The 26,999-nt window shown below is 47.3% G+C and overlaps 3 protein-coding genes across 7 annotated transcripts; 1 reads left to right on the top strand and 2 right to left on the bottom strand.

The window, feature by feature from the left end:
• Positions 1-215: 215 nt before the first annotated feature.
• LOC128261310 (ralA-binding protein 1) lies at positions 216-3,243 on the top strand. 2 transcript variants are annotated; one of them, XR_008268250.1, is made up of 5 exons: positions 216-410; positions 493-625; positions 684-1,499; positions 2,022-2,889; positions 2,955-3,243. XR_008268250.1 is itself a non-coding variant. In XM_052994938.1 (4 exons), the coding sequence occupies exons 1-4, from the start codon at positions 314-316 to the stop codon at positions 2,764-2,766; spliced, it is 1,791 nt and encodes a 596-aa protein (XP_052850898.1). In that variant the 5' UTR covers positions 216-313; the 3' UTR covers positions 2,767-3,243. The 2 variants fall into 2 exon arrangements, 1 of the variants encoding a protein (XP_052850898.1); XM_052994938.1 differs by having other exon boundaries at positions 2,022-3,243.
• A 344-nt stretch (positions 3,244-3,587) lies between these two features.
• Positions 3,588-6,621, bottom strand: LOC128261317 (uncharacterized). Its single transcript, XM_052994956.1, has 3 exons — positions 5,155-6,621; positions 3,972-4,151; positions 3,588-3,856 (listed from the first exon to the last, which is right to left on the bottom strand). The coding sequence occupies exons 1-3, from the start codon at positions 5,180-5,182 to the stop codon at positions 3,822-3,824; spliced, it is 243 nt and encodes an 80-aa protein (XP_052850916.1). The 5' UTR covers positions 5,183-6,621; the 3' UTR covers positions 3,588-3,821.
• A 241-nt stretch (positions 6,622-6,862) lies between these two features.
• Positions 6,863-26,723, bottom strand: LOC128261877 (dynein beta chain, ciliary). Of its 4 annotated transcripts, XM_052995798.1 has the most exons (32): positions 26,641-26,723; positions 25,372-26,200; positions 24,279-24,431; positions 24,012-24,223; positions 23,709-23,950; positions 23,357-23,639; positions 23,030-23,295; positions 22,521-22,972; positions 20,753-22,329; positions 20,250-20,522; positions 19,956-19,985; positions 18,877-19,818; positions 17,708-18,754; positions 16,794-17,506; positions 16,219-16,571; positions 15,321-16,144; positions 14,686-15,047; positions 14,473-14,629; positions 14,286-14,405; positions 13,964-14,054; positions 12,738-13,876; positions 12,499-12,668; positions 11,937-12,434; positions 11,365-11,875; positions 11,137-11,307; positions 10,760-11,076; positions 10,285-10,699; positions 9,694-10,074; positions 8,883-9,503; positions 8,671-8,819; positions 7,758-7,890; positions 6,863-7,541 (listed from the first exon to the last, which is right to left on the bottom strand). In XM_052995798.1, the coding sequence occupies exons 1-32, from the start codon at positions 26,710-26,712 to the stop codon at positions 7,377-7,379; spliced, it is 13,668 nt and encodes a 4,555-aa protein (XP_052851758.1). In that variant the 5' UTR covers positions 26,713-26,723; the 3' UTR covers positions 6,863-7,376. The 4 variants fall into 4 exon arrangements, with proteins under 4 accessions (XP_052851758.1, XP_052851769.1, XP_052851786.1 ...); XM_052995809.1 differs by lacking the exon at positions 19,956-19,985; XM_052995818.1 differs by lacking the exons at positions 6,863-7,541; positions 7,758-7,890; positions 8,671-8,819; ... (3 more) ...; positions 10,760-11,076; positions 11,137-11,307 and having other exon boundaries at positions 11,701-11,873.
• Positions 26,724-26,999: the final 276 nt, after the last annotated feature.

Raw genomic sequence — 26,999 nt, 5'->3', positions numbered from 1 at the left:
AATACTGCAATGTAATATAAGCCAGTTTATACTTGTTGTAGAAAATATCCGCTCCTTTTATAACAATATTTTTCCGCCCAAAAACTTAAATCTTAAAATTGACAGTAGAAATGTAAAATGGAAAATGGCCGTTATTACATGTTTACTACATCGCAAAGTGGCGCCACCTGCCCGAGCCGAGCAGAACAGTGTTGGCAAGCGACCGCATTTTCGATTACTCGATTAATTGATTTATTTGTTGCGCTTGTTGTTGTTTACCCAAATTGTTTACGGAAATTATTTATTTACTGCTGGGGAAGTGATTTTTTTCGTCATGGATTTCGACAGTCCCGAGGAAAAGGAGTTTCCCGGGCTGTACGCCTCGGAGGCGGCGGATGCCAAGTCGAAGAAGAGCAAGGAGGAGAGCGACTGTGAGTGGAGTCCAAATGCGGGGCGTGAAATGCGTGGGCGTGGCAATGGTGAAAAATCAATGAGCGGATTTTCCTTTGGCAGTCAGCGAGGACCACGAGCACAGCAAGAAGGACCTGTTGATAGGCCGGCGAAAGGATAAGAAGGATAAGGGCAAGGATCGTGGATATGCCGCTTTGGGCGGTGAGAGCTCGCCGGAGGAGGAGCTGGAAACCAAGTGGGTCACGTTCCCCTGTTTCAGACATACCTTAAATCCCTTTCATGTGTACCCCCAGGAGCCCCTCCAAGTCGAAAAAGTCCAAGACCTTCAAGTTCACCAGCTCCAAGAGCAAGGAGAAGCGGGAGAAGTCTCGGGACAAGGCCGATAAGGAAGCCAAGCACGCCGAGGAGGAGCCTCACCCTCCTCCGGCTCCCAAGGTCAAGGACAAAAAGGCCGACAAGAAGGACAAAAAGGACAAGAAGAGCAAGCAGCTGTCGCAGCAGCAGGACGAGGCCTCCGCCGCGGAGGAAGTGTTGGCTCTGGGATATCCCGTGTTCGGTGTATCCGTCAGCCTGGCCACCGAACGATCCCGCTGCCACGACGGCGTGGACATACCACTGGTGGTGCGCGACTGCATCGACTTCCTGCAGGATCACCTGAAGTGCGAGCAGATCTACAAGATTGAGCCCATCAAGACGCGTCTGATGCACTTCAAGCGGCTGTACAACAACCGGGAGCACGACTCCGCCGTCGATGAGCTCAACCTGCCCACCGCCTGCAGTCTGCTGAAGCTCTTCCTGCGCGAGCTCCCGGAACCGCTGCTGACCACCGATCTGGTGGCCCGCTTCGAGGAGGTCGCCTCCCATAAGAAGGCCACTACGCAGCAGGCAGAGCTGCAGCAGCTGCTCGAGCAATTGCCCAAGTGCAACCGCACTGTGTTGGCGTGGGTGCTGCTGCACTTCGAGGCGGTGATCCAGCAGGAACGTCACAACAAGCTCAACGCTCAGTCGCTGGCCATGCTGCTCAGTCCAACGCTCCAGATGTCCCACCGCCTAATGGTGGCCCTGCTCTGCCACTGCAGCACCTTGTTCGCGGACGTCCAACTTATAAAGTGAGCAAACACCGGCTAGCCGGATGTCAGTGATGGGAGTTATCCAAGTGGGCAGGGATACGTACTTATTTTGTGGTGCTTCTTATCTTGCCTGTTCACCCCTCCCGTACATAGATTTTGCCCGTAGAATTCTCTTAATTTATATCCGTTTCCAGTTAACTTATGTATTTCACTTCTGCATCCACATTGCCCTTTAATTTAGTTAAATTGAAATCGGTTTTCAACTCATTTAGTTATTAACAGGTAATCACTTTGTATTGTGGGTTACAATCCGAACGAAATGAGTAAAAACCGCAATAATTAAGAAGTACCTAAAGCCATACAGATAATTCCCATCTCTGAGGCTATAGATAAGATTCTGACTAAAAGAGTTGCGGAATTTTTAGTCGTTTATTTAGCTGCCGAGGATGACTGCGGTAACCCGCAAACAGAAGCGCTTTCCGCGTATCGCCAGCTTCCTAATCAGGCAGAAAGGCAGATATTTAAACACAGTTATCGCATTACTAACTTGTCATCTCTTAGGTATGTGCCCCCGCTCACATCGGCTAGCCCAAATCTTCCGGATACGCCGGAGGACATCCAGACGGAGTTGCGTAAGCAGGACAGCCTGCTGAACCAAATACACAGCGAGATGAATGCCGGTTTTATTACCAAGAAACGTGAGGAGCAACTCTGGGAAGTACAACGCATTATTACGCAGCTCAAGCGCAAGTTGCGCACTTTTGAAAAGAAACAGGATAAGTCCGTCGAAGAATTGGACAACATCAGCAGTGCTCCGCCCACGGTTTCCAGTGAGGACACCACGGATTCGAAGCCAGCAGTCGTCGCAGTCCCTTCCACTAGCAACAGTATTTCTCTCGAAGAGCCAAAGGCAGAGGTCCCCATCGACTTCTCCATTGATCCCGCCACTGGCTTCATTTTGCTCCCTAAGTCTAATCCGCACCGCGAGAACTTGCTGCGACTTCAAATCGAATACGACGAGTTGATGGAGTGGCAGAACGAACTAAAGAGCCGCATTGTGGCCGAGCGCAACGAAGTATACAGGCTCAAGCAGCTGTACGAGAAGCAGTCAATCAACAGCCAAATGGCCGCGTTGGCTGCGGAGTCGCAGGCTCCTCCGGAGAGCGACTACGAGCGGATAATCGAGCATTACACACGCGAGAACGCGCTGCTCGAGCACAAGAAGAACATGCTTGGCATGGAGCTTAAGGAGGAACGGCGGGCCTGCATTGCCCTGCAAGTGGAGCTGCGACTGCAGCAGTTTTAATGTATTAATATGATTCATGTATTACTAGGATGAGTCAATTTCCGGGATATAACTATGACCCTATCCCAGAAACTAAAAGCTCCTCTATCGAAAGTCGAATGAAATTACCAGGCATTCATTAAGGTTTTAAATTGCATTATATTCAATTTCAACCATTATCGAAGAATTCACACTTCTTCTCTTTACAGAACTCATTGAATATTCATATTTCGCACTTTTAAGTGATGGATTAAAGTATACCTTGAAGTAAAAAGTTATCTAAAATGATATTTTCTACAACAAAAGGTAATTTTGGTCCTTGTTTTGAAAAAGTTTAAATTACTAGTCTGCTGTTCGTTTAAAAATGAGCGAGTTTGTCCTAAAAAACCCCCTGCAAAATATATGTATGTACATAGGTTAACCAATTTTAAATCTCATTGTCTAAATACGATCAAATGCTTTGTTTTAATTAAAGTTTAACTGTTGAAATGGCGCAAAGCTGCAAACCTTGTTATTTTTCTCTAAATCTTTTGCCCTTGGGCATTAAAATAAGCATATGTTGTTTCTTCTTGTTTCCCTGTACAAAATCCAGGAATCCCTCCGTCAAAGTTTTTTTTTTTTGTAAATCGGATAATGCAACATCGCTTGTGTTCGCTGACTATCAAGATTCGATTTTCTAAATCGGTCTGATGACTTAATTTCAATTCGAACAGGGCACAGATTAGAAGATCAGGGTGTCGTTTGTTGACTACGGATTGGCTGTTCGCTGGGGTAAAGCGGAAATGAAATCATCGCTAATTACGAATCATCAACATTGTGATGGTCAAGGAACTAAGCTTAGGTTTGCGTGTTACGATTACTTTATTTAATATTTATTATTAATAATTATAGAATACATTATCGTTATGCATTACGTTCGGGGCGTGTTCTGTATTCCGCTGAAGTACAACTTAAAAATATCACACACAAATACCACGCGAGAAAGAAGAGCCCTCCAGCAGGCCAAACCGCGTATACTCGTTCTCCTCCATGATTAAGTTTTTTCTGCTGGACTACAGAGGGATGGATCCATTGCTCTACGGACACTCTTTTTCGCTGATCTTTTGAAAGTCTAAGGAAATGAGTGAGAAAAGATTTTGTTTATTAGCGTGTTTCTTATAGCTTGCAGATACCATTTCAAAAATGTTGAAACGAATGAGGATAGTCAAACTATTTTGTACACTCACTTGCGTTCTGCAGGCAATTCTCCGTTTTCATAATGCACAGATTTCGATAGGTCTTGGTACTGCCCTTGTCGTCCGCGGCACAAATCGCTCCGTACTCCTGCGTGTCGCACTCCATGCCGCACTTGGTGCTGGGATCGGGCAGGCTGAGGCACTGGACCAGCGAGAGGGCAAACAGCGCCACTATAAATAGACGGAGGCATCAGAGCCAATTAGTTAGGCAGGAGGCGTGCGAAGAGAATCACTGCCCGTCAACCAGGCCCGCATACAAAGTGCCCTGATCAGGCCATCATCACCCATGATATCACCCACATCCACATCCCCACCACATCGGCAACGTACGCCCATCGATTCTCGGCGACGCCAGTGCGTCTGGCAATGCAAACGATTCCGAGATTCAAATGGACGGGGGAATGGTGTGGTTGTGGCTGTGGATGTCCCATTGACGTTCGCAGTAACCAGCAATGGGAATCGGGAACTAGCGCTGCATGCCTAATTAGCCTTGTCGGCACGCAATGAAACCAAATCCGCCAAACTGCGTTGCTGCGGAGTCTAATCTAGTGACTCAATCAAAGTATAAAATTTTCCATTCATAACTTTTGAGATTGCTAATGAATGAATGTAAAGAAGAATTCTGCTTGTAATTAATATTTGTAATTATCTACCAAAATTACTTTATTCTAAGGTACCTTGAGATTTTCGCCATTTATAAAAGTTATTTATTAAGTTATTGGCCAGCATTTTAGTGGGTCACGTTCTTGTTGCTCTGACGCAGAGGATCTAATCATCTCACATTTCTTATTTACAATATTTATAACAACTGCATGAGTCAACATAATGTTCCATATTTATACAGCAATATGTGAGTTCAATAAGATTATTTTTCTATGGAGACATTGAACAAAACAGCAGCTAAAAAATCTATACTGCTTAAATAATTGGTTATGGGAAAACCCCCAATAAATTAAAGATTGAGATTAAATTATTTCAAGAAAAGCCCCTCCATTATAAAATAAAAATCTGATCTAAATTAAATTATAAAAAGTTTTTTTTTTCCAACATATCTGGCATTTTGGCAAATTCACCCGAGAAGTAATAATTTTTAGTGGTTCGAAATACAACAAATACCAAAATATTTTCTGTGGCAGCATTATTTCAGCCGTTTTTGTTGAAATATTGTACGTACCTGCCAACAATACTGCAATCAGCTTCATGTTGTTGCTAGTTATTTTAGATTTGCGATTGGCTGGGATATTTCGCACTTTATCGAGCACACTTTGCACAACACTTTTTGCTCGGCGTGAACTTTGCGGGTCAGACGAATTAATTATGCCGTGCCAGCGCTTGGTTTCGAGTTGATTAAAAGTGTTTTACGATTTCACGGTTTGTACCATATATATATATATATATTCAATCGAATATAGAATATAGAATAGACGCCTGATTTGGGGCTTGTCACTGAACTTCAGACACGTGTGTGCGCCAGTGTTTTGGTTCTTGATACGTTTATAGATTAATTCGCGCACGATTCTGATACTGACTTAGATTATGCTTCAGGTTCAGATTCAGATTCAGACTCAGAGTTTTGAATTCAGAATTGCGTTCTCCGATCCGATTCTCTCTATCGGCGAGGCCGCACAGCACGCGTCCAAATGCGAACTGAAACTAAAGCGCCGACCAAAGATATCCTCCAGTTTCAGTTTCAGTTCCAGCTTCAGCCAGAAGTAGAAGTCGGGTGGGCGATTCCGATTCCGATTCCGATTTCGATTCGATTGACTAACTGACTAACTGACGCGGTGACTGATTGATGGCTTGGCGACTGGACGTTGTCCGCTGGGAAGCTGACCGCTGACCGCTGTTAGACAATGACGATGACGATGACGATGCTGTTGCTGTTGCAGATACTGGGCTGCACAGCACTTTGATTTTCAATTTCAGTTTCGAGTTTGGGTTTGGCTTTGGGGTTTGCTTTGGTTTTGGGCAGGAGTTGGAGTTGGGGCCCGGCAATCAATCAATCAGAATCAGGGCCTGTCCGTCCGACCGGCTATCTGTATCTCAGTATCGGTATCTGTATCTGTATCTGTATCCGTATCTGTATCTGTATCTGCGGCTGTCGTCTGCCGTCGTAGCGCACGAATGATGTCCGACCACACAGTGCCTGTTAGTTTTATAGAATTTTTTCATGCTAAAAAGATTTACGCTCGTGTCGTCGTCTTCAATTTTCTTTTTGTTTCTCCGCACATTTCGCCTGTAGTTGTTTCTGATTTCTGATTGTTTTATTGTGTGTTTTTTTTATTCTTGGGTATTGGTTATTGGGTACTGGGTATTGGGTATTGGTAACTTTGTATTGTGGCTGCGGCTGCTGCTTCTGCTGCTGTTAGCTGGACTGGAATACGTCAGATACGCCAGATGAACGGGGCAGGGCACCAAAATCGAATGGGTAGATCAGATCGGAAGATCGGTGGATCGGTCGGGTCGGTCGTTTGATCGATAACTCTACAGGCAGGTCACGTTGTCGCCGTCCAACTTGTTGTTGCCGCTGGGGTTTTTTGAGTTTGAATTATTCATGTATTTATGCAGTCACTAAAAAGTCTCCTCCTCGACGATCGCTGTCAATTGGTTCACGTACCGCTCAATACTGAGATGCTCGGGATGCTGGGGCATCTTCGAAAATCTTTGAAAATTTCGTCAGCATAACCGAACCGAATCGGCACACGCTTATCGGAGGGCCATGGAGCGGGAGAGTCAGGTCGAGTACACAGAATAAAAAATAAAAAGCAAGGCAAAAGTATGAAAATTGATTCGGTTGGCGACGGCCACGAGTTCACTCCACTCAGCAATGTCTATGAATTTTCTTTGGTGACGCTACACCCCCCTCCATTATTTTTATATGTATGCTTCTTATTTATGGATACGCGACGCTTTTGATTTAGCATTTTCATAAAGATTTTTGGGATTTTCAGACTTATCGGCTGCGACGTCGGACGATTATCTCACATCTCAATAATTATCAATTGCCGGCCAAATGACGGTGGTTTCCATGGGGTATTACCTACCAAATGTAAACAATTCCTTGGTAAAAAAAACAAAGTCACAGCCAAAGTAATAAACAGCATTCTTACCTTAATAAATGAAGACCTCAATTTGACCACCGATAATTCCCTTACCAGGCAAAACAAATTCAGCTTCTCTTTTCGGTTTTATGCTAGTGCGCCTAAGGCAAGTCTACTTAGGAGGTGTTTTATTACGAAATAAAGTGCTTTATAAGGAACAAATCTAAAGTCAAACTTGAAAACTACGAGAAAACTTGATACATTGGTCTAGCTTAGATCTATTATTGTTCTAAAGAGATGTATTTCTAGGTGGTTGGCTACGGACTAGAAAACTTCTACGAAATTAGCATCTAAATTAGGTCTGCAATAGGAGGGCTACGCCCGCTAGAATCCATTTGCCCGGCTTGTCTTTGGTCTTCAGATTCAAGTTGGACACATAGGTGGTGGGGCCTCGAGTGCGGGTCTTGTAGACCGGGCACTCGTACATGTTCCTCAGGTCTTGCTTATCTTGGGTGATTGCCTGCGGTACATAGACGAGGTTATATGAAATCGGAATCGCATTAAGTGGAATAATAGAGTGGAATCTAGTTTTTGAATTTATGCCAACATGCGCCAGCACTGAGACGCCACAGATCCGTTCTCGATTCGTCGGTTCGGTTTGGTTTGACGATTTGCCGATTCGCCGATTTGCCGATTTTAGCATTTTAGCATTGCCCGATTTGCATTACAAACTCACCCGAATATTGATCACCGGCATCGAGGGGTAGAGCTCTTTGAGGCGCGACTCCATGATGATGCCCTGCTGGATGTCCCACCTGGCGCCCTCCATGAAGATCCCATGCACGCAGCAGCCGTCGCGCGGTGCCGTCCTGTAATTAACAGATCTGGTTAGAAATCGCTCGTGGCCATAGTAGCCATAGCCCAATGCAATTAGAGGGGCGGACTAATCTCCATGCAAAAGTACATATTAATGCCGGGGAGACGACGCGCCGGAGCCGCGTTACTCCATTGTTTGCCCGGCAGCGACGCCATGTGAAACGTGGCTGGCGGGGCGCCACTTAATAAGCAATCGGCTTGTCAGTAAATAGACAATTGTAAATTGCCGGCTATTAATAAGTCAGTCCCACATATTTATATTCCAGTGCTGGTTTAAAATTAGCTCTTATGAAATAGCATTGTGGCTATTTATAGACCCATACCAAGCCGGTCGCTGGCACGAAGCGTTGATTACATGTCACAACATTACATTATGCGACGGAGGGAAGAGTTCTGGGGGCTAAGGCCAGATAAGACCAGGCGGAGCATGGGATTATCTTTCCAAACAAACACTAGAAAGCTAATTCGGACTATTTGGATATACTTTTCCCACCCATCAGTATGGTCAATGCATTCTCATAAGCTTTAAAATTAATGTTTGTTGCTTACGGAATTAAGAACTATGAATTGCTATCGAGTCAAGATAAATGACTTAACTTGCTTACTAACCAACCATACGCTTGATACAAAAAAACAAATAATTTCCTATTCTTGGAATCTGTGACAGTCGCGAATCAGAGATCGATGCAAAACAACATTTGCTTATGGAAGTGTAAACATTCCCGGGAAGGGGTCACATCAAAAGTCAATTGAACATTGCGAGCACCACTCACGTAAATTCCTCCTTCTGCTTCTTGGTCACATCACACTGGAGACACATCTTGTCCAGCGGCAGATCATTTCTACGGGCAGTGCTCTGCATGATCGCCGTGAGCAGGGATTGCGGGTTAAAGAACCCAGCCAGCCAGACGCAAGAGGGTAGCTACAAATGCAGGGTTAGTTTTTGGTTACCTATTGAGATAGGTATTCGTTAGGAAACACTCACCACAAAATCGGTGGACCAGGTCTCCAGTTCGCGCAGGCGCAGGCACAGATCGATGAACCAATTGTTGAGACCCAAGAGCGAAGGATACGCACGTTGCGTCCAAATGGGCGGCACTTGATCCAAAAACAGCGAATTTTCCAGCACCTCCATGTCCGACGTAATGGTCAATTCACCCTTTAAGCCCAAGTCCAACTCCTTCAGGCTGCGCTTCATCTCGCTGGTGAGGAAGTTCATGCGCTCGCACTCCTGAAAGGCCACTATCACATACGGCGTGCGCTCCTCCACCTTGTTCATGATCTCGACCATGTTGAACTCCTCGGGCAGCTTCTCGATGATCTCATCGACGATCTGTTTGACCTTGTCTTCGCGGGTCACCGTCGCCCCTCCGCCCGCTCCGGCATCGCGGGGCTGCATCTCGAACACCGTGCGGAAGATGTTCTCCGCCCGGGTGGTGAGGAATCCAATCTCCGCGTTGGGATGCAGCCCGTACAGATAGGGCGACTCCGCCGGCATCATCTCATCCACGTAGGTGTGATAGCCCAGATAGTCCGTGTTGGGCGGTGCCGGAAATGAGGGCGCCAGAAAGAGTTCGCCGTCCACCAAATCAGGCTGCATGTACTCCTAAAATGGGGGGATTGGTTTAAACTCAGCATTGACAAGCAGCCATGAAAATAAATAGAATTCATTAACATACAATTGACTAAACGCTTAGACTCTAAAATGATTTTGATGTTAAAGATTGTCGTAATCAAAAATAAATTGGTGTTTCCATATCTAAGCTTCTTATTTCTTATACTAAAGTTCAACCAACCTCCAAGTAGGTGATGCACAGTCGACGATCCCAATCGTCTGTGATGTGACCACCGTACATGATCTCGCCGAAAAGGTAGCGCAGATCCTCCCACGGGACCTTGGCATTGGCCTCCAGATAATTGTACAGCACCGACACACTTATGTTTAAATCGCCCACATTGAAGGGATAGATCTTGTTCCATCCCTGAGGACCGAACTTCCTCCGCTCTGCGACCACCGCATGGAAATAGCAGAGGGAGAATAGGATGGCCTTGAACTCCGCCTCCTTGCCCGACATCTCCAGCGTTTCCTGGGTGAAGTTGTCCAGTGCCTTGTGCAGATTGGCCAACATTCCAGTAGGAGGCTCGTTGGTGATCTTAATCGATGACTCCAAGATGCCCTAAAATAGATTGTAAATTATTATTGAGTTTCAACTACAATCACAACTTCTCTTAAAGCAAGAAAAAAGACAACAAAAATGTTTAAATAGTCTTGAATGAAATAATTAATTTAATAACTTTTTGAATGGAAAAAGTATTTCGACTCATCTTCCAAATTACGTATTTTTTGAAAGAACAATAAGTACCCAATTTCGAATTGTTTATTATACCTGTGGTATTATGTGAGCCGAGGGCGTCGAGGCTGGCTCTGCACTCAGGAACATGCGGTAGTCCGGATGCGAGTCCTCGGCGTAGTACTCCAGCTTCTTCTCCAGCACTGGCAGCCACTTCCGCACCAGATGGATGTTCTGCAGCACCACCCAGTGGCCATGCTTGGCCGCCGTGTCCATGGCGGCCTCTGCAATGGCTTCCTGGCCCTGTCCCAAAGACACATTATGGAAATTACCTAGATCCATGCTGAAGCCCATTTGTTTGCCCAACGCCTCCACGTCCTTGAGGGGATTTACACCTGGCGAGAGGATGAAGAATATTGGGGTGGAGGGACTGGCCTCCTCGTAGGACTTTGCGAACTCCATGGCGCGACTCTCCACGTATTTGGATCCCAGCTTCTCTTCAATGAAGTCCCTGTTTGAACGTTACTTATGCAAATAAACTTATACAGATATAATCTGAGAAGTTACTCACGCCAAAGCGTAGGTCATGCGATCCGGTCTCAAGGCCCTGATCATGCACAGTCTTTGCAGAGCTGTCTTGTTCTTCCATTCCTGCGGGAACTTCTCCTTCTCCGGCAGCTCCGACTCGACCAGTTTCTTCCAGCGCTTCGAGGAGGTCTCGATGTCGCGGTCCAAGTTCCTGAATTCATCTTTGGACGCTAGACTGCATATTCCGCCCCACGATTGATTGGTCAGAAAGTCCACAGGACTTGTCACATGTGGCTTGATCGGGAAGCGGAGCAAGAAGTCCAGTTCCGCCGATGTAACCTCCTCGTTCATGAGTAGAATCTGCCGAGGAACAAACAAAATTATTAAATAAAGCTAGCAAGGCAAAGGGGAACGGCTTACCTGAAATGTCATTTGCGAGGCGAAGATCAGCTTGTCGCATTCGAAAAGACCACGCGAAGTATACTGAAACACCGAATACGTAATACAATCGATCAGATTGGACACTCGCAAATCCAAAGTTTCGCCAGGTTCAGCCTTGGCTATGGCCTTTTGGAACACTACACTAAAAGCCTGTGAATAAAGGTATTATTATTCACTGATCTTGATTAAAACAATGCATTTGCCCACCTTCAGTGAAAACTGATAGATCGGATTGATAGTGTTTAGTTCGTTGAGAATGAAGTAAAGGAGGCTGGCTCTGGCCGCCGCTGGTCTGTAGTATTCACGGGCCTTGTCGATCTCCTTGGAGGTTATCTTCGCCTCGGCCACCTTTTGCTCGATCTCCGAGGCCGTGCTCTTCGTGGTCTCCAGATTCTCGACCAGCGCCGTGTCACCTAAAATATTCTCACCCGCCGACGAAAGACGCGACAGCAGATCGTCTTCCAGTTTCTTCAGCATAATCTTAAAGTCGTTCTGTTGCTTGGTGAGATCGGCTTTGAGCTCCTCCAGATCGGGACGCTCGGCTTTCACCACTTCCGCCAGCAGTTGATCCTCGAGGCCGTCGCGTGTCACGGTAAAGTTGATAAGTGTGGTTTGTGCTTGCATCTCTGGCTTGTAGTGCGGATTAGCTAGTTTGGTGTGCAGGATCAGGCGGAAGTTGGAATTGTATTCGATCTCCTTGTCCCCGATTTTGATGGCTCTGCGGGGTAATTATACAGAATTATGCTTGTTATATTAAAACACAACCCCCCCTCACTTACTTCCCCTTCTTGATCAGATTTCGACCCAGCAGAGAGTCCAGCACTGGGTCCAAGTTCTCATCGATGTTCTCGATCAGCACGTTGCAGCCCGCGTTGATGGACTTCTCGATAATGTCCAGATAGCTGCGCTGACCCAGTCGAATCACCTTCAGCTCCTCGCCGTACTTTTGCTTGATCCACTTGACTCCCTGCAGCTGGGGATCGATCATCAGCGGCCAACGATCCGAGTTGGACAAGATCGTGGCATTCTCAATGGACATGCGGTCACTGGGGAGACCCTCATTCGTCCACACGGCGATGGTGGTGTCGTCGGTCAGCAGCGATAGGGGATCGAGATTCTCGGTTGTGGGTATGGGCGGATCAATGCTCTTCAAAAAGGGCGTCCACATCTTGAGTAGAAGGTCGATGCGGAATCCCTTCGTAAAACAGCCAACATAGGAAATAAAGGCGGTAATGAGTAGAATATCGCCGGGTAAGGTAATGCCCTGCTTGACGAAGCTGTTGGAAAGGCACCAGAGTTACTTAGTGGGATAGCTATTGTTTTAGTGGCTAGGGTACCCACTTGTTGACAGCCTCGGCCCAGCGAACGTTCTCACTGGCCAGTCCGCCCACCAGGCGATTGGCCAGCGCAATGGTGGCTTGGGTGGCATCTGCCTCCTGTTGGCACCGCAACTTGTCCGCGGTGGCCTTCTCAAAGTCCGCCGTCAGTTTGGCCAGCTGCTCCTCTAGGCCCTATGGAGGAGAGGAATAGTATTCAATGAGGTCCTCCCTATTATTTTTACTGATTAAAACAATACTTACCATCACTTTCCGCTTGATGCCAGCCAGTTTGTCTTGGGCGGCGGCCAGTTCCGCATTGGCCGCCGCCAGGGCCTTGCGCTTGGGCTCCACGTCGCAGTAGACCTCGTAGAACTTGATGATATTGATGACCCAGGCGCACAGACCAGCCGCCGCGCCCGACTTGGAGCGGACGAACTCGGGCTCGAACTCCGGGTCCTTGAGATAGGGCTGGATGGCCTTGGTGATCTCCGGGTGGATGTTCTCCTTGTCGTAGTTGATCAGCGAGTCTAGGAACGTGTCCACCTTGGCCATGGCGATTTTGGCCGCCTTCCAGGAGCGGTCCTTGGGCACCTTGCCGCCCTGGGATAGCAGCACCATCACGGCGGCGGTCACATTGGTAACGGCACCCGGCGGCGAACCGAAGCTCTTCAGCTCGGTGAGATTGGCCTTGTTCAGCGTGTTGAGGGCGTCCTGGGCGGCCATCAGGGCTGGTTCCGCTTTGAGGAGATCCTCCTCGCAGTCGCGCTGCTTCTTGCTGACTTCGTCGGCTATCAAAGCAACCTTCATTTCCTCCTCGTCGGCCACGGCTTTCTCCGTTTGCACCTTCTCCGTCTCGATGCCCACAATCTCGATGAGGGCGTCGGCCGCCTCGTTCTTCTCCTTCAGCTCGATCTCCTGGACGGCGAGCTTCACCTTCAGGTCGGCCACCTGGAGGGCCGTGGATCGCAGCTTCTCCAGGCCGTTTTCCAGGCGCTCGATCTTGCTCTGCAGGTCCTCGTGCTTGTGGTTGAGCAGCTTAATGTAGAGGTTAATCTGCTCAAGGTAACTCTTAGGGGTGGTGTAGTTGTAGCGCCTCTCGTTCTGCAAGTAGACTTTCGACGTGGTGTTCACAGACGTGTGGACGTAGGCCATGAACTTGGCCACAGAATCGCGGTGGCTCTCCGGCAGCACCTTATTCTGGGCGAGAAAGTTCATGGCCACCGAGATCAGCGCTTCCTGAGGCCATTCGTGGAACCAATTGATCGATGTGGCATTAATAATGGCGGGGAATTTTCTCGACCGAACACGCAGTGTTGAACCCACTGGCGAAAAGCACAGAACTATCTTCAGCTGCTTGCGCACACGGTCGATGAAGAATTTCCAGCAGTTTTCTCGCGTATCTTGATTTGTTGATTTATCGGGAATTTATTTTATGTAAAATAATCTATGTATTACCATAAAGGAATATCAATTTAAGATGAACATACCATTTAGTCCCGCACCCTTGACCTCATTACGAACGCCAGCTATTATGTTTTCGATCTCGTCGTCCGGAAACAAGTCTGGGATCTCGCCAGTCTGTCGATATATCAAGAAGGAATGAGTTAAATGTAAAGTTACAACAAAATATGATTAAGATTTGAGACAGCCAAGGATATTGTATATAGCAGTTGTGGTTGTTAATGCTTTGTTAAAATTTTGAGTTAACGCTTTGTGAATATGCTAAATTAATTTTAATTCTAAAGCAAAGCAAAAGTCGTCCAGAAACCTTCAATGCAAATATCTAAAAACCTGTTAGCATTCACTTACCGCTAACATGTCGTTAATTAAGACAAGAAAATCCTCGCTTGGGATTTGGGCATCCGTCATAAGGAACATTATGCCCACATTCTTGAGACCGGCCTTTAGGTAAAGTCCTGAAAATTCATTCTGCAACAGGTAAAACCAGATTATTGGATTCCTAAGGTAAACTAATGCTACTGAAAGATGGAGAAACCTTCAAGTCATTGACTCCGTAGCCCTTCTTCAGCTGTATCTGCACGACCTCCAAGCTGGATATGAATGCTGCCAAGCGCGCTAGAGATTGTTTCCCGCTGCCACCAACACCAACCAATAAGGCGCTGCCACGCGGTGATTCTAATATGCGATTGATCCTGAAAATAACCCATTTTGCATCTGGAAGTAATGCTTTCATATGGGGGACACCCACCTGCAGACGTGCATCATCGCATCCTCGAATAGCACCAGATTCATGGCAGCGACTAGATCATTATACGATGACATTGCTTCCTGAAGGAGTTTGTGAAGCTCAGGCCAACCCTTGATGGGCATGTACTTAGGATCACCAATTCCTCCAGCGAAATGACAGTAGATATTCGGCTTGTCGAATATAACGGATTCGTCAATTTCTTCGAACGACTTCTTGACAATGTCATGCTGCATTTTGGTAAAGCTATCGATGTCCTTATCGTCGGTTAGCTTATCCGAGTACACCCTCTGTGTCTCGTGTTGCCACAAGCGTATAAGATCTGTGGAACCCGTCAAGCACTCTGTCGAACTGAACAGCAATCCCTGAAAACAGATTGGGACTGATTAATCTTTTGGGAGTAAAAGTATCAAACACTTAAAAAAAAAATAAAGACTCTAAGTCATAGTAAACATTTTTGTCAGGTTTTAAAATGTAGAAAAAAAAAACAGTTAGTGAAGTTCTAATAATGAAAGCTTTACTGTAGTTCTGTAAATTGAGAAATTTAAAAGTAACATAAGCTTTCCTAAAATCTTAATGATATCAAAACCTTCTGTAATTGAGCCATTAAATTTCCATAAATCTTTGCTTGAACTCACCTGAAAGACATTGCTGATGTCGCGTAGATTGAAGATGTAGTGCGACTTGATCGCAGTGGGCAGGAACACCTGCAGGCACTTGTTGTGCAGTGCGATCGTGGCGGCCACAATGTTGGGCGTCATTCGTGTCACAATCGGCGTGAACTTCTGCTCCGCGTTGGCGAAGTGCTGCGCCAGGATGGCCGAGTACATGACCGTGATGGACTCGGGGCCGGGAAAACTCACGGCCAAAACGCAGAAGTGGCGCTGCAGGCGCGGATTGATCGTGAAGCTGCCGGAGGTGGGGTTCATGCAGGCAACGTACTGACAGTTGTGGATGTCCTTCAGCGTAAGCTTGTTCCGGTCGTACCAGTGGCCGTAGTCCAGGTGCTGCCGCATCAGCGTGTGTGGCTGGACCGTGCCGTAGGCGTCCACCTCCGGCATGTTGATGTCGTCCACGAAGTAGCAGAGCAGCTTGTTGCCGGGCGGTCCGTAGTTGCGACCCGCCTTCTTCTCCAGCGGCTTCTCGAGGATCTTTTGCAACATTTCGGACGTGGTGTAGTAATTGAATGGTATTGTAGTGACAGCGTAATTCTCAGAAAGCGATTGAAGCTTCTCGTTCACCAGGACGGTCTTGCCGCAGCCGGCATTCCCCACTAGCATCACCGGGTGCTTCTTATCCATCAGGAGATCTAGGAAAAAACGCAGGCGTATCGACTCGGAGGTGTGCACAATGACAGCCTGCAGCGGCAGGTCCGAGTCCAGCTCGAATTTTGGTATCTTCTCGGTCCACGACACAAAGGTCTTCGTCTCGCTGTCCAGGAAGTAGTCGAAAACTGTTCCACCTTTTTAAGCGAGCAATGGGATATGATTCGTAAAGCTCATGGGTTAGGCAAAATAGTCGGGGGTCGGCACTCACCTGGCGGGAACTTAACAGTTTTGAACTCATTTACCCACCATTTGCTGAACTCCACGCGGTAGTCAATGGCTTGATCCTGGAACATGGCCGACCCGAAGGCCCAAATACAGGCAAAAACAAAGTACAGTTCGTGCCATTCTTTTGGGCAGTCGGCAGGCGTGTTCGCTGGTATTAGAAAACAGTTTAGGAGATGGCACAGCATTTGGATGTGTGCCATTTCGGCGACAGGCGTGATCTTCTTGAAACGCACGCGAATCGTTTCCAATGAAGGCGGTATGTACTTATCGAATAACATGACCAAATTGGACTTTTCGGCTGGAATTTTTCGCGTTTCAACCCAACTGGTTACATAGCTGAAAAACCAAATCGGTTAGTGAACATATCGTGGACTGGTAAGCAATAGGTCAGAGCATTTTAAGTGCTTCAAATAGGATCAGTTCCGATTGCACCTATTTTGAGAGGAATGCAAAACGAGTTATAAAAAGTGGCAGTTTCGAATAATTGAGAAATTGATATGAAGATAAGATTTAGAAAAGCCCTAAAATATTTGTACCCTCACTAGCAGCAATACTCACGGATTCCAACCCAAGTCCTGGGGGTTAATGTACAGGATGCCAGCCCTGGATACGGTTGCCGGCGTTGCTGTTCTCAGGTTGGAGATCTCGAAGAGCAAACGCATCGAAGGCGTCAACGCAATGCGCTCGTTGCTGGCCAATGTCAGGACCTTGTTGTCGTCCATCACGGTATTGAGGCTCTCGATCCACATGGGATCGATGTCGCCGTCTAGCACGATCCACTTTGGTTGATCGCCCGTTATGTTTGCCTGATCCCGCATCAGCACCGAGAACAGGCCGTCTTTCCACTCGCGTGTCGCCGGGTTGATAATGCCGAAAAGTTCATCATTGGTCACAGCTTTTGGATTCAAGTCATTGAAAATCGGCTTCCGCTTGATGTTCTGGTAGGTGCGCAGCAGCGTCTTCCACACCTGGGTCTTCCCGGTGCCCGCATTGCCAACGATGAACACGGAGTGACGTACCTCCAACAGCTCCTCCAGCTGCACTACCTTCAGTATGAAATTGTCTTCTGGTTGTAGTAGGAGATCGGAGGCCGCTTGTTTTACGGTGCGTTCAAAATCCTGATCACGTTTGCGGGGCACATCCAGGGCGGGAAACAGGTCGCTGATCAGCCCCATGAACACCGGCATGTCGTCCGTAATGATTTTCGGTATGTTAAAGTCACGGAGGGCGCGCATCAGCACCTCCTCCTCCGGACGGCCGGGATCACCTCGCTGAAAAGAAATACAAGTTTGGCTTAGTTTTGCGATCATTTTACTTAGTAAATGATTAGTTAAGCAAACTTAAATCTAAGACGCGACTTCAAAAAAAAGTCAGTCTAAATCTTCAGAGTTGAAAAGCTTGATCAAAGCTGTTATATGCAGCTAGAACCAGTTGGGAACTATAACTTTACATGTCGCCTAAGGCAATCTCACCTTTAGGGATCCCGCCACCACGAGTACTGATTTGATGGCTCGAAGGCCCCAATCGTAGTGGTCCTGCTTGGAGAGTAGCTCCTTGCAAAGCGTGTACAGGGTGATGAACTTGCGAGCCAGGACTCGAGCATCCTGGAAGCCCTCGGCCACCAGCATAATCTCGCAGATGAGCTCAAAGTCGGGCACGACCATGGCACAGGGCCGGAAGAGGGCTTTTAAATTCTCCGGCAGCTCCGTGCGGCCCGCGTAGCCCGGATTCATGGTGATAAAAATGCCCACCGTGGGCACACAGCTGATCATCTCGCCCATGAAGTTGAACTTGTCCTTCTTGTCCCGGATCGCATCCTGAACGGACTTCACCTGAACAGCCACCACCGACAGCACCTCCACGGTGATGCGGTTGAATTCGTCGAAGCAGCCCCAGGCGCCCGTTTGGGCCAGGCCCTTGTAGATATTGCCGCAGGACTGGTAGTCCATCTGCTCGGAACAGTTGAAGACGTAGACCGAGATGCCGATGGCTCGTCCCAAGTCCTTGGTGGTCTCAGTTTTTCCGGTTCCGGCCGGCCCGGCTGGAGCTCCCCCCATCACCAGGTGAAGGGATTGGGTCAAGGTAATATAACAACGATCTGTGAGCGGCGTTATGACCAGGCGTGGCGTATTGCCCAAGTATTCGTGACAATACTGGAACTCGGCATCGCAGATATTGGCAAAACAGTCCTTCTCCACATCGTCGAAGCGATGTCTCAACTGCGATTGCCACATAAACGCGGAGCCCGAATCCAATTTGGCCTGAATCATCTTGGCGACCACATCTCTAGAGTGCACATCAATGGTGCATATCGTCATTATCTTCTGACGATCGCCTTTACTAAGCTCACCCAGCAGAAGCGTTATAAGCAAACTGAGCTGCGATATCTGTTTCTTGTAGTAGTCCTTGATGGCATTATCATAGCCCTCCTCCAACCGGCTGAAGGCGATGTTTACCTCCGTAGACCACCAGATCTGTGATCCGCAGAGGGACACCTGGGCAGGGTAGTCGAATAACCACTGATAAAAAAAAGAATACTTATATTAGAATACTTATTTAGTATGTCTAAAGAAAAGCAAAAGGGCTAAGATGCATATACAAACAACTAAACTCATAGTCATAGTGAGTAGTAGAGACTTACTTGTTCCCGCTGCTTTTCCTCGTAGGCAATCACCGCCTCCATGACGTAGTGCCGTAGACTGGCACGCATCGCCGTCTGGATACGGTTTAGCCAGGCCTCTACAGGTCCCCGAATGCTGGCCAACTCGTTGAACTCCACGTACTCACCGTCCTTGGCGTACATTCCCGACGCCGTGTTAATCTCGCCGGACTCATCGCGGTTGAATTTGAGTCGGGCTATCGAGTCAAAGAGCTTGGTCAGGTGCTTGGTGACCATTTCCGGCTGGATGCCGTTGCTCAACACGTCCAGCAGATCGGCCGAGGACACAAAGTAGAAGCGAGGAAAAGCCAAGCGTTTCGTTTCCAAATACTCTGCCAATGCCTTTTCGCATAGCGTAAGCTCCTTCTGCAAATGCTCCAAGCGTTCGATTAGACCGGGACGATTGGTGGACGCCACCACATTCGACGAGACGGACATCTCATCCATGAGGACGCGGAACTCCGAGTCGATATTATCGAATCGATCCGAATCGACGGGAAGCTGTTTGCGTATGTCTTCCGAACTCATGAAGATACTCTCGAGATGGGTCCAAGTGCGTTGCACCTCAAACCATACGGTTATCACTTGATCGGCGATCATTAGCTTGTTCTGCCAAGTGGACACTTCTTCGAGGAAATGGGCGATGTACTTGGATGTTATTAGATTCTGTAGGCAAACCTGATTATCTTCAAGCGTCTCTATGAGTTCTTCCGATGCCTTCAGGAGGTTACAGCCAGTGCGCGGATGCAGCTCATGGTCGAATTCCATTGCCGTCCACGTTGTGTTCAGATCGCGCAGGATCTTCTCCATGGACATTTCCTTGACGGCCTTGTCCACGATGTTCTTCACCTCCTCCTCGCACTCGTGCAGATTCAGGCCCAGGAGTTCGGCCAGCGTCGTTTCGTGGTCCATGATAAACTTGACCTACAAAAATACCCCCTTTAAGTACTACAAATCGGACGATTAAGGGGGTGCAGAGTTATCAACTACGGTGGAACTACGAATACGACTAGGGTTCTACTGGATTGGGTTCATACGCTGGCCTCGGCCAAGCCACTTACGGTCACTTCCTTGGGCAGGGCGGCCAGACTCTGCAATGAAATGGTATTTACAAGAACTGTACATTTTGGGCCGGGCACAAAATCCCGGAAATCAAGCGGAAACGAAACGAGTTTGGGAAAGAAAAGCGATTAAAATGTTATTGCTATACAAAGGAGCCTCCGATTGGGGAGCTCGGGTGCTGGGGGAGTGGAGAGAGATTTACACAGATTATATACATCAGGCCAAATAGCTGGGATTTGGGCTATAATAGCCTAAAACAAAAGAATAGTTCGAAAGGGAAGCACAAAATAGACCTTGGTGGAGTTCATCAGCTGGTTCCAGTGACGCTCCCGAATGGCCGGATTCTGCAGCTCCCCAACGGCTCGGAGCGAGGTCAGCATGTTCTTGACCGTCGACTCCAGGTTGATGAAGGTGTCCCACGGGCGCATCTCCTTGTCCAGCAGGCGGATGTCCTTGGCAAACTTCTTGCACTCTATGTCCATGTTCTCCACATCCACCTTGCGCCAGGGCGTTGTCTTCCAATCGTCGATGCAGGTGGCCACAATGTTGACGTAGTCCCAAAGTTGCTGAGCGATGTCAAAGAGTTATTGGAACAAGCGGAGGGATTAGTACAGATAGGGATATTGATTAGGATTAGGGTTAGTAAATCGCTTGCGGAGGAAAAAAGAAAAGGCTCAAAGTTCCACATGTGGCATGCATAAATTTGGTACGAGTAGTAGATTAAACATGCACAGACAAAGGGGTAGATAAAAGGGAAGAAATTCGAGATTGGTGAGTTTATAGAAAGTGGGGGTACCTTGAGCATGCGCAGCTCCTTGCGGCACTGCTTCAGAACCTTGAACTCCGGGATATTGACCTCGAACAGGCTGCCGGACTCCTGAATGTCCCGCATCTCGCTCTCGCACAGGAACATGTCGTCGTTGATGCGGTCCATCAGCAGGTAGGGCTTGTGGCAATCGAACCGGAAGAAGTTGTACGTCTTGAAGACTTCGCGGAAGAGCTGAATGTGCGTCTCGAAGAGGGCGATCTTGTTCCGGATGCTGACCACCTCGGTGGCCTGCAATGGCGACACCTGCTGCTTCACGGTGCTGGCAATCTTCTTGGTGTTCGCCCATTGCTCCGGCAACTCCTGCAGCAGCACGTTCACCTCCTCGGGAATGTCCATGTCGTAAAATTTGAGTAGTTGAATGGTCTCCTGCATGGGCTCGAACATCTCGTCTGTCTTGGCCGCCCGTTCCTTCACCTGCATCAGGTACGCCATAATGCTGACCAGTCCCTCGTAGTCCTTTTCCTTCACTGTCTGCAACAGACCCTCGTCAGCCTTGCGAATAAAGTGGCTGAGATTCATGAGGCTGGAGGTGACGTTGGTCACCAGGTGCTCCTTGAACATGTTGCCCCACTTGCACACTGTGTTGAGCAGGGCCTGGCGGAAGGGGCGTACGTCCACCTGGAACCACGAACTGAACACCTGAAAGGGTCCAATGTCCTCGATCTCGTTGAACAGCGATTCGTAGTTGTCGATCTGCTCCCTAAACGCCTCGATAGTCGGCTTGCAGGGCTGCGGTGGCGGCTGATTGGGATCGTTGATCAGGATCAGCTCAATTTCATCAGGATCCAGCATGCGTCCGTACTCGAGGAAGTACTCCATGCATTCCTCGCGATCATCAAGCCAGAGGTAGGAGTACCGCTCGAACTGGCGGCAGAAACGAGAGGCCTCCTCCATAACAAGGTCAACCCCATTTAGAATCTCGCGGCGCATATCGATAATGTCCTGGTTCTCCTTGATCATCTCCACATAGTTGCGTTTTTCCTTGGGCTTCAGGCGTTTGATCAACGACCCCATTTTCATGATGTCCCGCATCAGCTCTATCAGCATGTTGTTAAATCCCATCGGATCCTCGGGATCCAGCGAGGGCACAAACACCAGATTGGGTTCGACGAGCTCCAAGCGCGACTCAAAGAGCGGAGCATAGTTGTTCTCCGGATCCATGTTCTCCGCTAGGTAGCCCACGCTCACGCCCACCGTCTTCAAGATGTTCTCATACACAATGTTGTCGACGAAGTCCACGTAACTCAGCCACACTGCATCGTCCTGTTTGCGCTCCATATCAAACTGCAGCATGTTGTCATGCAGCAGATTGTGGATCTCTACTGAGGCCGACTGGATCTCGGCATAGCGCTTGGCCGTTCGATCTGGGCGTTCGTCTATCGACAGCACACTGTCCTTTTTGCAGTCCCGCCTCTCGAAAAGCGGTTGCTTGGCCCAAACGCCCATAATTTTGCGTATATGGCGAAGATTTCCCTGCGTGTGGTCCATGCGATTCTGAAGAGCGGCCACTGGCTTTCGCAGCTTATCCAGGTAGCTCAGGATATCTAAAAAAGGTATTAACAAAATAACAAGTGACTTAGGAAAGGCTTTATGCATGCTCTAAAGTATATCTAAAATAAGATAAGTATTACCCTATTCCATTAAGTTTTGCCAAACTTGATTTAATGTGTTTTGACTTGTTGATTTGACATTACCCTATTCAGTTTTCAATATTCATTTGACTGAGCAGACGCACCTGACGAATTCCAAACGAGCTGATTCACGCCGATCTCCACCAGATCATCAATCATTTTTATCTCGGGTTCGATCAGCCTGAGTTCCACAGGCGAGCTGCCTTCTTGAATGCTGTTGTACCAATCGATTGTCTTCTCCAGGTTCAGGGTATAGGATCGAAAGACGTCGCTCTTTTCGGCAAAATCAATGGCTATTTGGGGAATGCCGTCGATCTTCATCTGCTGCATGTAGTGCACCTCCCTCAGAATGGAGAACAGAGCGGCACTGAAGTTCAGGATCAGCGAATTGTGGCGACGATCGCGGGCTATCAGGGATTTCTTCAGGTTCTCCTCGATTTGTCCGTCCAGCTGCTCGGCCCAGTCGTCGAAGAACTGGGTTTTACAGGATCCCAGTTTGACCATGAGGACCTCGTAGCGCTCTACGATTTCCAGTGATTTCTCCGTCTTGGTAATCCTGCACCCAATTACATATTAAATTAGTTTAAAGTATTTGAAGGTATCTAATGCATACTCATGCTGCAAGGCCTTGAAGTGCTTGACCGGGGCCGTGATACGCGTCTCCAGCTGATGACACCAGCGAATAAAGGCGGCCACAGGTGGACAGTTGTAGTTGGGATACAGATTGTCTCCCACTTTTTTCAATTCCATTTGCTTATCGTAGATGGACTCGCAGATCGTCATTTCATCATCCAGCATGCGTACGATTTCAGCATAACGCTGGGTAAACTCCTCCTTGATCTTGGGGCGATCAAGTACGCTGCCCACAATGCTAATGAGCTGGAATTTCAAAATTAAAATAGTAAAAAATGAAAGACATGTAGAATTCCCGTATTTATACCTTAAAAATACTCTCCAGGTTATGGCAATCATCAAAGGCCTGGCACAAAATGGCCGCCAGCTTCATGTCCAACTCGAGAATGCGGGTCTGAAAGCCCCTGAAGTCCTCATCAAACTCGTGGTCATCTGGATCGAGGACGTCGTAGCTCTTCGAGGCAAAGGCCGTAAAGTACTGGTTGAACTCCACGTAGACATCTGTGATGCGTGTGCTGAGCTGACGACCCCGCAGCCCACCGATTTCGACTTTCTCTAATTTCAGGAATTCAATCACAGTAAAGAAGAACCTTGGTGGGGGCCAAATATTAGTGGTAGCTATCTTAGAACTATTCTGAGAACTTGTCTACAAAGCTTACCACTGAATGGTTGTGAGACGTTCGAGGAAGGCATTAAAGCGCTTGAAAACTGAATTTGGATGAAAAGTCCATAAAATCGGAGGCCGCTCTTCGGGTTCCGTGAAGAACGTGGCCAGTCGTTCCTTATAGTAGTCGAATAACTCCCGAAAGAACTTAAGAATCTGAATGGATAGCGTGAGCCGTTGCATGGCCTCATCGATGTCGCTGTGGAATATGGAAGAGGGATCCAAGTACCGCTTGGCCTGCAATCGATCAAATATATCAGATGTCTGTCCCCCACTTCCCCCCTTCTTTTTTCCCAACCTGATGCACAATCAAGTTGCATATTTCCTGCAACAGCACTGTTATTTTCGACGACTGGCAATAGTAACGCGAATTGCCCCACAGAATGCCCACAGTGTTCATGAACGGAATGAGCAGCGGCTTGCATTCGGCGAAATCAATCTCCTCCAGGTGCTGGAGTGGGCGCTTCAGTGGGTTCAGATAGAGAGTTATGTCCTTTGCCTCCGCCAGAGCTACGGAAATCGTATATTGGCATGCAAAATTCACGTTTAGCGGCACGACACTCACCCGTAACGACGTTCTTGAAGAGGGTCTGGAAGCACGGATGATAGGCACTCATCGAGTACTCCAGTATCAGGGCCATGGCACGAATGCGCTCGTTGCGCAATTGGTCGTATATGAATGACAGATTCTTGAGGCGATTGTTCCAAAATGTAAATTCTGGTAGGGGAGGAAAGATAAGACATTGGTGATTGCCAATTTTTAATAGTAATTAAGCGAATTAGGAGAATTAAATGATAGGGCTCGCGAAAGTGTTTTTTACAGAAAGCTATTTGGAATAAATTGACGTTGGAACAGTGTGGACATTTTCAAATTTAATAATAACTACATATGTACAACATTTAGCTTTGAATCTATGATTGTATTCTGTCAACATCATTTGAAACGACCGAGCCTTTTTAAAAGAGCTTTAATTAATCGAGATATCTATTAAAACAAGATTTCCAAAAAAAAATCGATATTTGATATTTGTGTTTATATGAAACAGAAATACTCGTAATTTAAAATTTGTATAAAGCTTATTGCACAATTGCTCGAAGAACAATTAACTTATCTATACATCAAATCTATTTTCATTTAAATTTAATAAAAAAAAGCAAAACTTGAATACAATCTCAAATTAGAATTCAGAATTTGTGTCTTTTGTATTTCAGATTGCAAAACCATTTTAGTACTTTGTTAAATATTCTGCGGATTTGTTTTCTGTTGTTCTATATTATATATTTTCGGTTTCAGTTCAGAAGGAATGTCATTTGTAAAATCGTAAAATTCGCAGATAATTTAGGCAAATCAGACCCTTTGCTTCCGTCATTCTATCCACCCATCAACGCAATTGTCAATGTCAAATGTGAACGCGTAACAAAAGCCAAAAAACCCTTTGGTCCTATACTCGTAGTCATAACATTATAAATATTGCATGCACGCTGGGGAATGTCATTCGTGAACAGATAATAAAGAAAGACAAAACTTTTTGGACAAGTACGAACATGCAAATTTCGGGGTTGCTAGGATATAAGGGGAGTCTTGGATTTTATCAATAAATAATAAATGGAGGGCGGGAGCCAAAAATAAACCGGCACACATGGCACCGCCCACTCACCCGTGTGCGGAGTGGGATTCTGGCCATTGGCGAAGGCGTTCGAGGGACTCTCCTTGATGACCTCGTGGATCTGGGTGGCCCACTTGATGACGACGCCCTCGATGGCGCTCTTCAGGTACAGATCGAACTGGCATTGCTCCGTCTCGACCAGCTCCTTGGCCGCCTTCACGATCTTCTCCACGCCCACGGGCATGGCCAGGATGGTCTCCCCGCTGACCTGACCCTTCACCTGGTGCACGGTGCTCTTGAGACTGTGCACATGCTTCTGCACATCCTGGGCCACCATGATGGGCCAGCTGCGGTAGTTGTCCTCGTTGGACAGCAGCGGCACAAGCACCTCCTCGACCAGGGCGGACAGTTGGTCAATGGTGCGTGTGGCCAAGTCCCCGTAGATAATGAAGTTGCCACAATCCTCGCGAGGAATGGGCAAGGCATAGCGCTTGATGAAGTACACACCCTTGCTCTTCAGCTGCGACAGCGGGAAGGTGGTCGAGGGAACCAGCTGGGCCGCCGGAGTGAGGATGATAATCAGCACAACTGGGGTGTTCCTGTCCAGGAACTCCTTGATAATGCCCTTGTGCTCCTCCACCGTGATGACGCGCGTCCACTTCTCCGGCTTGAGTTTCAGCGATTTGATGACGAAAGAGCCCATTAGCTCCAGTCGCGGATCCGGACCACCAGCCGCCGCTGCAGCAGCGGCCTCGGCGCTGGTGGATGGCTCCATCGCGACCCACTCGCTGGTGGGTGGTGTTGGTGATGGTGCTTTTGGGTGCGGTGGTTGCTTTGGTGTTCCAGTGGTTGTCTGGTTGTTGCTGCTGTCTGTTGTTTGCTGTGGGAAGGAGGTGCACATGCATATCTTAGTGTTTGGTTGACCTTGTTACCACTAACAACTAGGTATATAAAATCGATACAAAATTGCAAATCACTGAGTTTTTTAGAACATTATGAAATCTTTTTTCTTTGATTGTTTAAAAAAAATATTTTTTAATTGTCATTTTTAACTTAAATTACTTCCTTCAAGTGTTATGTAACCTTTTTCACAATTTTCACTAGTTACATAACCCACCAAAAGTTATAGCTCTCAATATTTTGTGTCAAAACCAACACAGAGTATTAGTTTCCGGTTAAATTCATTAGGATTATCGTTATTATCAATGCATTTATTAGGATTTAATTCATTTTAAATGTTTTCCATATAATATATATTTAATTTTAATTTCCTTTGAAGGACTTTCACTAGTTTTCCTTATTTCAATTGCGACTGCTTACCTCGGCTGCTGGTAAGCGACTGAATGGGTTGTTATTTCCGCTGGCCAAAGCACTCCCACCTGACACGCACATTCAGGTGCAAAAGTGATCGTGGCAGGACCCGTTGCTAAGGAGTTGTTGATTTTGTCCGTCGAATCCTTTTGTGGCCTGTTACCACTGTTTGTTATTTCCCCTGTGCCATAAAGCCCGTTGCCATGTTGGTTGCCAAGCCGGTGGCCATTTGTTGCGAACAACACGCCATTTGCAGATTAAGTTTATTCGATTTGCACACTTACCATTAATTGATTGTGTGCTAATTGATTAGCCAGAATAGGTGAACATTATTCAATTAATATTAGAGTAGTGTTTGCGATATTCGG

Source organism: Drosophila gunungcola, chromosome 3R, assembly GCF_025200985.1.
Source record: "Drosophila gunungcola strain Sukarami chromosome 3R, Dgunungcola_SK_2, whole genome shotgun sequence".
NCBI lineage: Eukaryota > Metazoa > Arthropoda > Insecta > Diptera > Drosophilidae > Drosophila > Drosophila gunungcola.
Note: the sequence above shows the minus strand (reverse complement) of the source record. Positions and strands in the feature narration are given on the sequence as shown.

What these genes read in the sequence shown, in the direction of transcription:
- LOC128261310 (XM_052994938.1), top strand. Translation starts at nt 314, where the DNA reads ATGGATTTCGACAGTCCCGAGGAAAAGGAGTTTCCCGGGCTGTACGCC. An exon ending in GAGCAAGGAGGAGAGCGACT is followed by an intron (nt 411 to 492) that starts GTGAGTGGAGTC and finishes TTCCTTTGGCAG; the next exon opens with TCAGCGAGGACCACGAGCAC. An exon ending in GAGGAGGAGCTGGAAACCAA is followed by an intron (nt 626 to 683) that starts GTGGGTCACGTT and finishes GTGTACCCCCAG; the next exon opens with GAGCCCCTCCAAGTCGAAAA.
- LOC128261317 (XM_052994956.1), bottom strand. Translation starts at nt 5,182, where the DNA reads ATGAAGCTGATTGCAGTATTGTTGGCAG. An exon ending in GATTGCAGTATTGTTGGCAG is followed by an intron (nt 4,152 to 5,154) that starts GTACGTACAATA and finishes GTCTATTTATAG; the next exon opens with TGGCGCTGTTTGCCCTCTCG. An exon ending in GAATTGCCTGCAGAACGCAA is followed by an intron (nt 3,857 to 3,971) that starts GTGAGTGTACAA and finishes TCATTTCCTTAG; the next exon opens with ACTTTCAAAAGATCAGCGAA.
- LOC128261877 (XM_052995798.1), bottom strand. Translation starts at nt 26,712, where the DNA reads ATGTGCGTGTCAGGTGGGAGTGCTTTGGCCAGCGGAAATAACAACCCA. An exon ending in GAATCCCACTCCGCACACGG is followed by an intron (nt 24,432 to 25,371) that starts GTGAGTGGGCGG and finishes CTCCCCTACCAG; the next exon opens with AATTTACATTTTGGAACAAT. An exon ending in AAGCAGAAGGAGGAATTTAC is followed by an intron (nt 7,891 to 8,670) that starts GTGAGTGGTGCT and finishes TGTTAATTACAG; the next exon opens with GACGGCACCGCGCGACGGCT.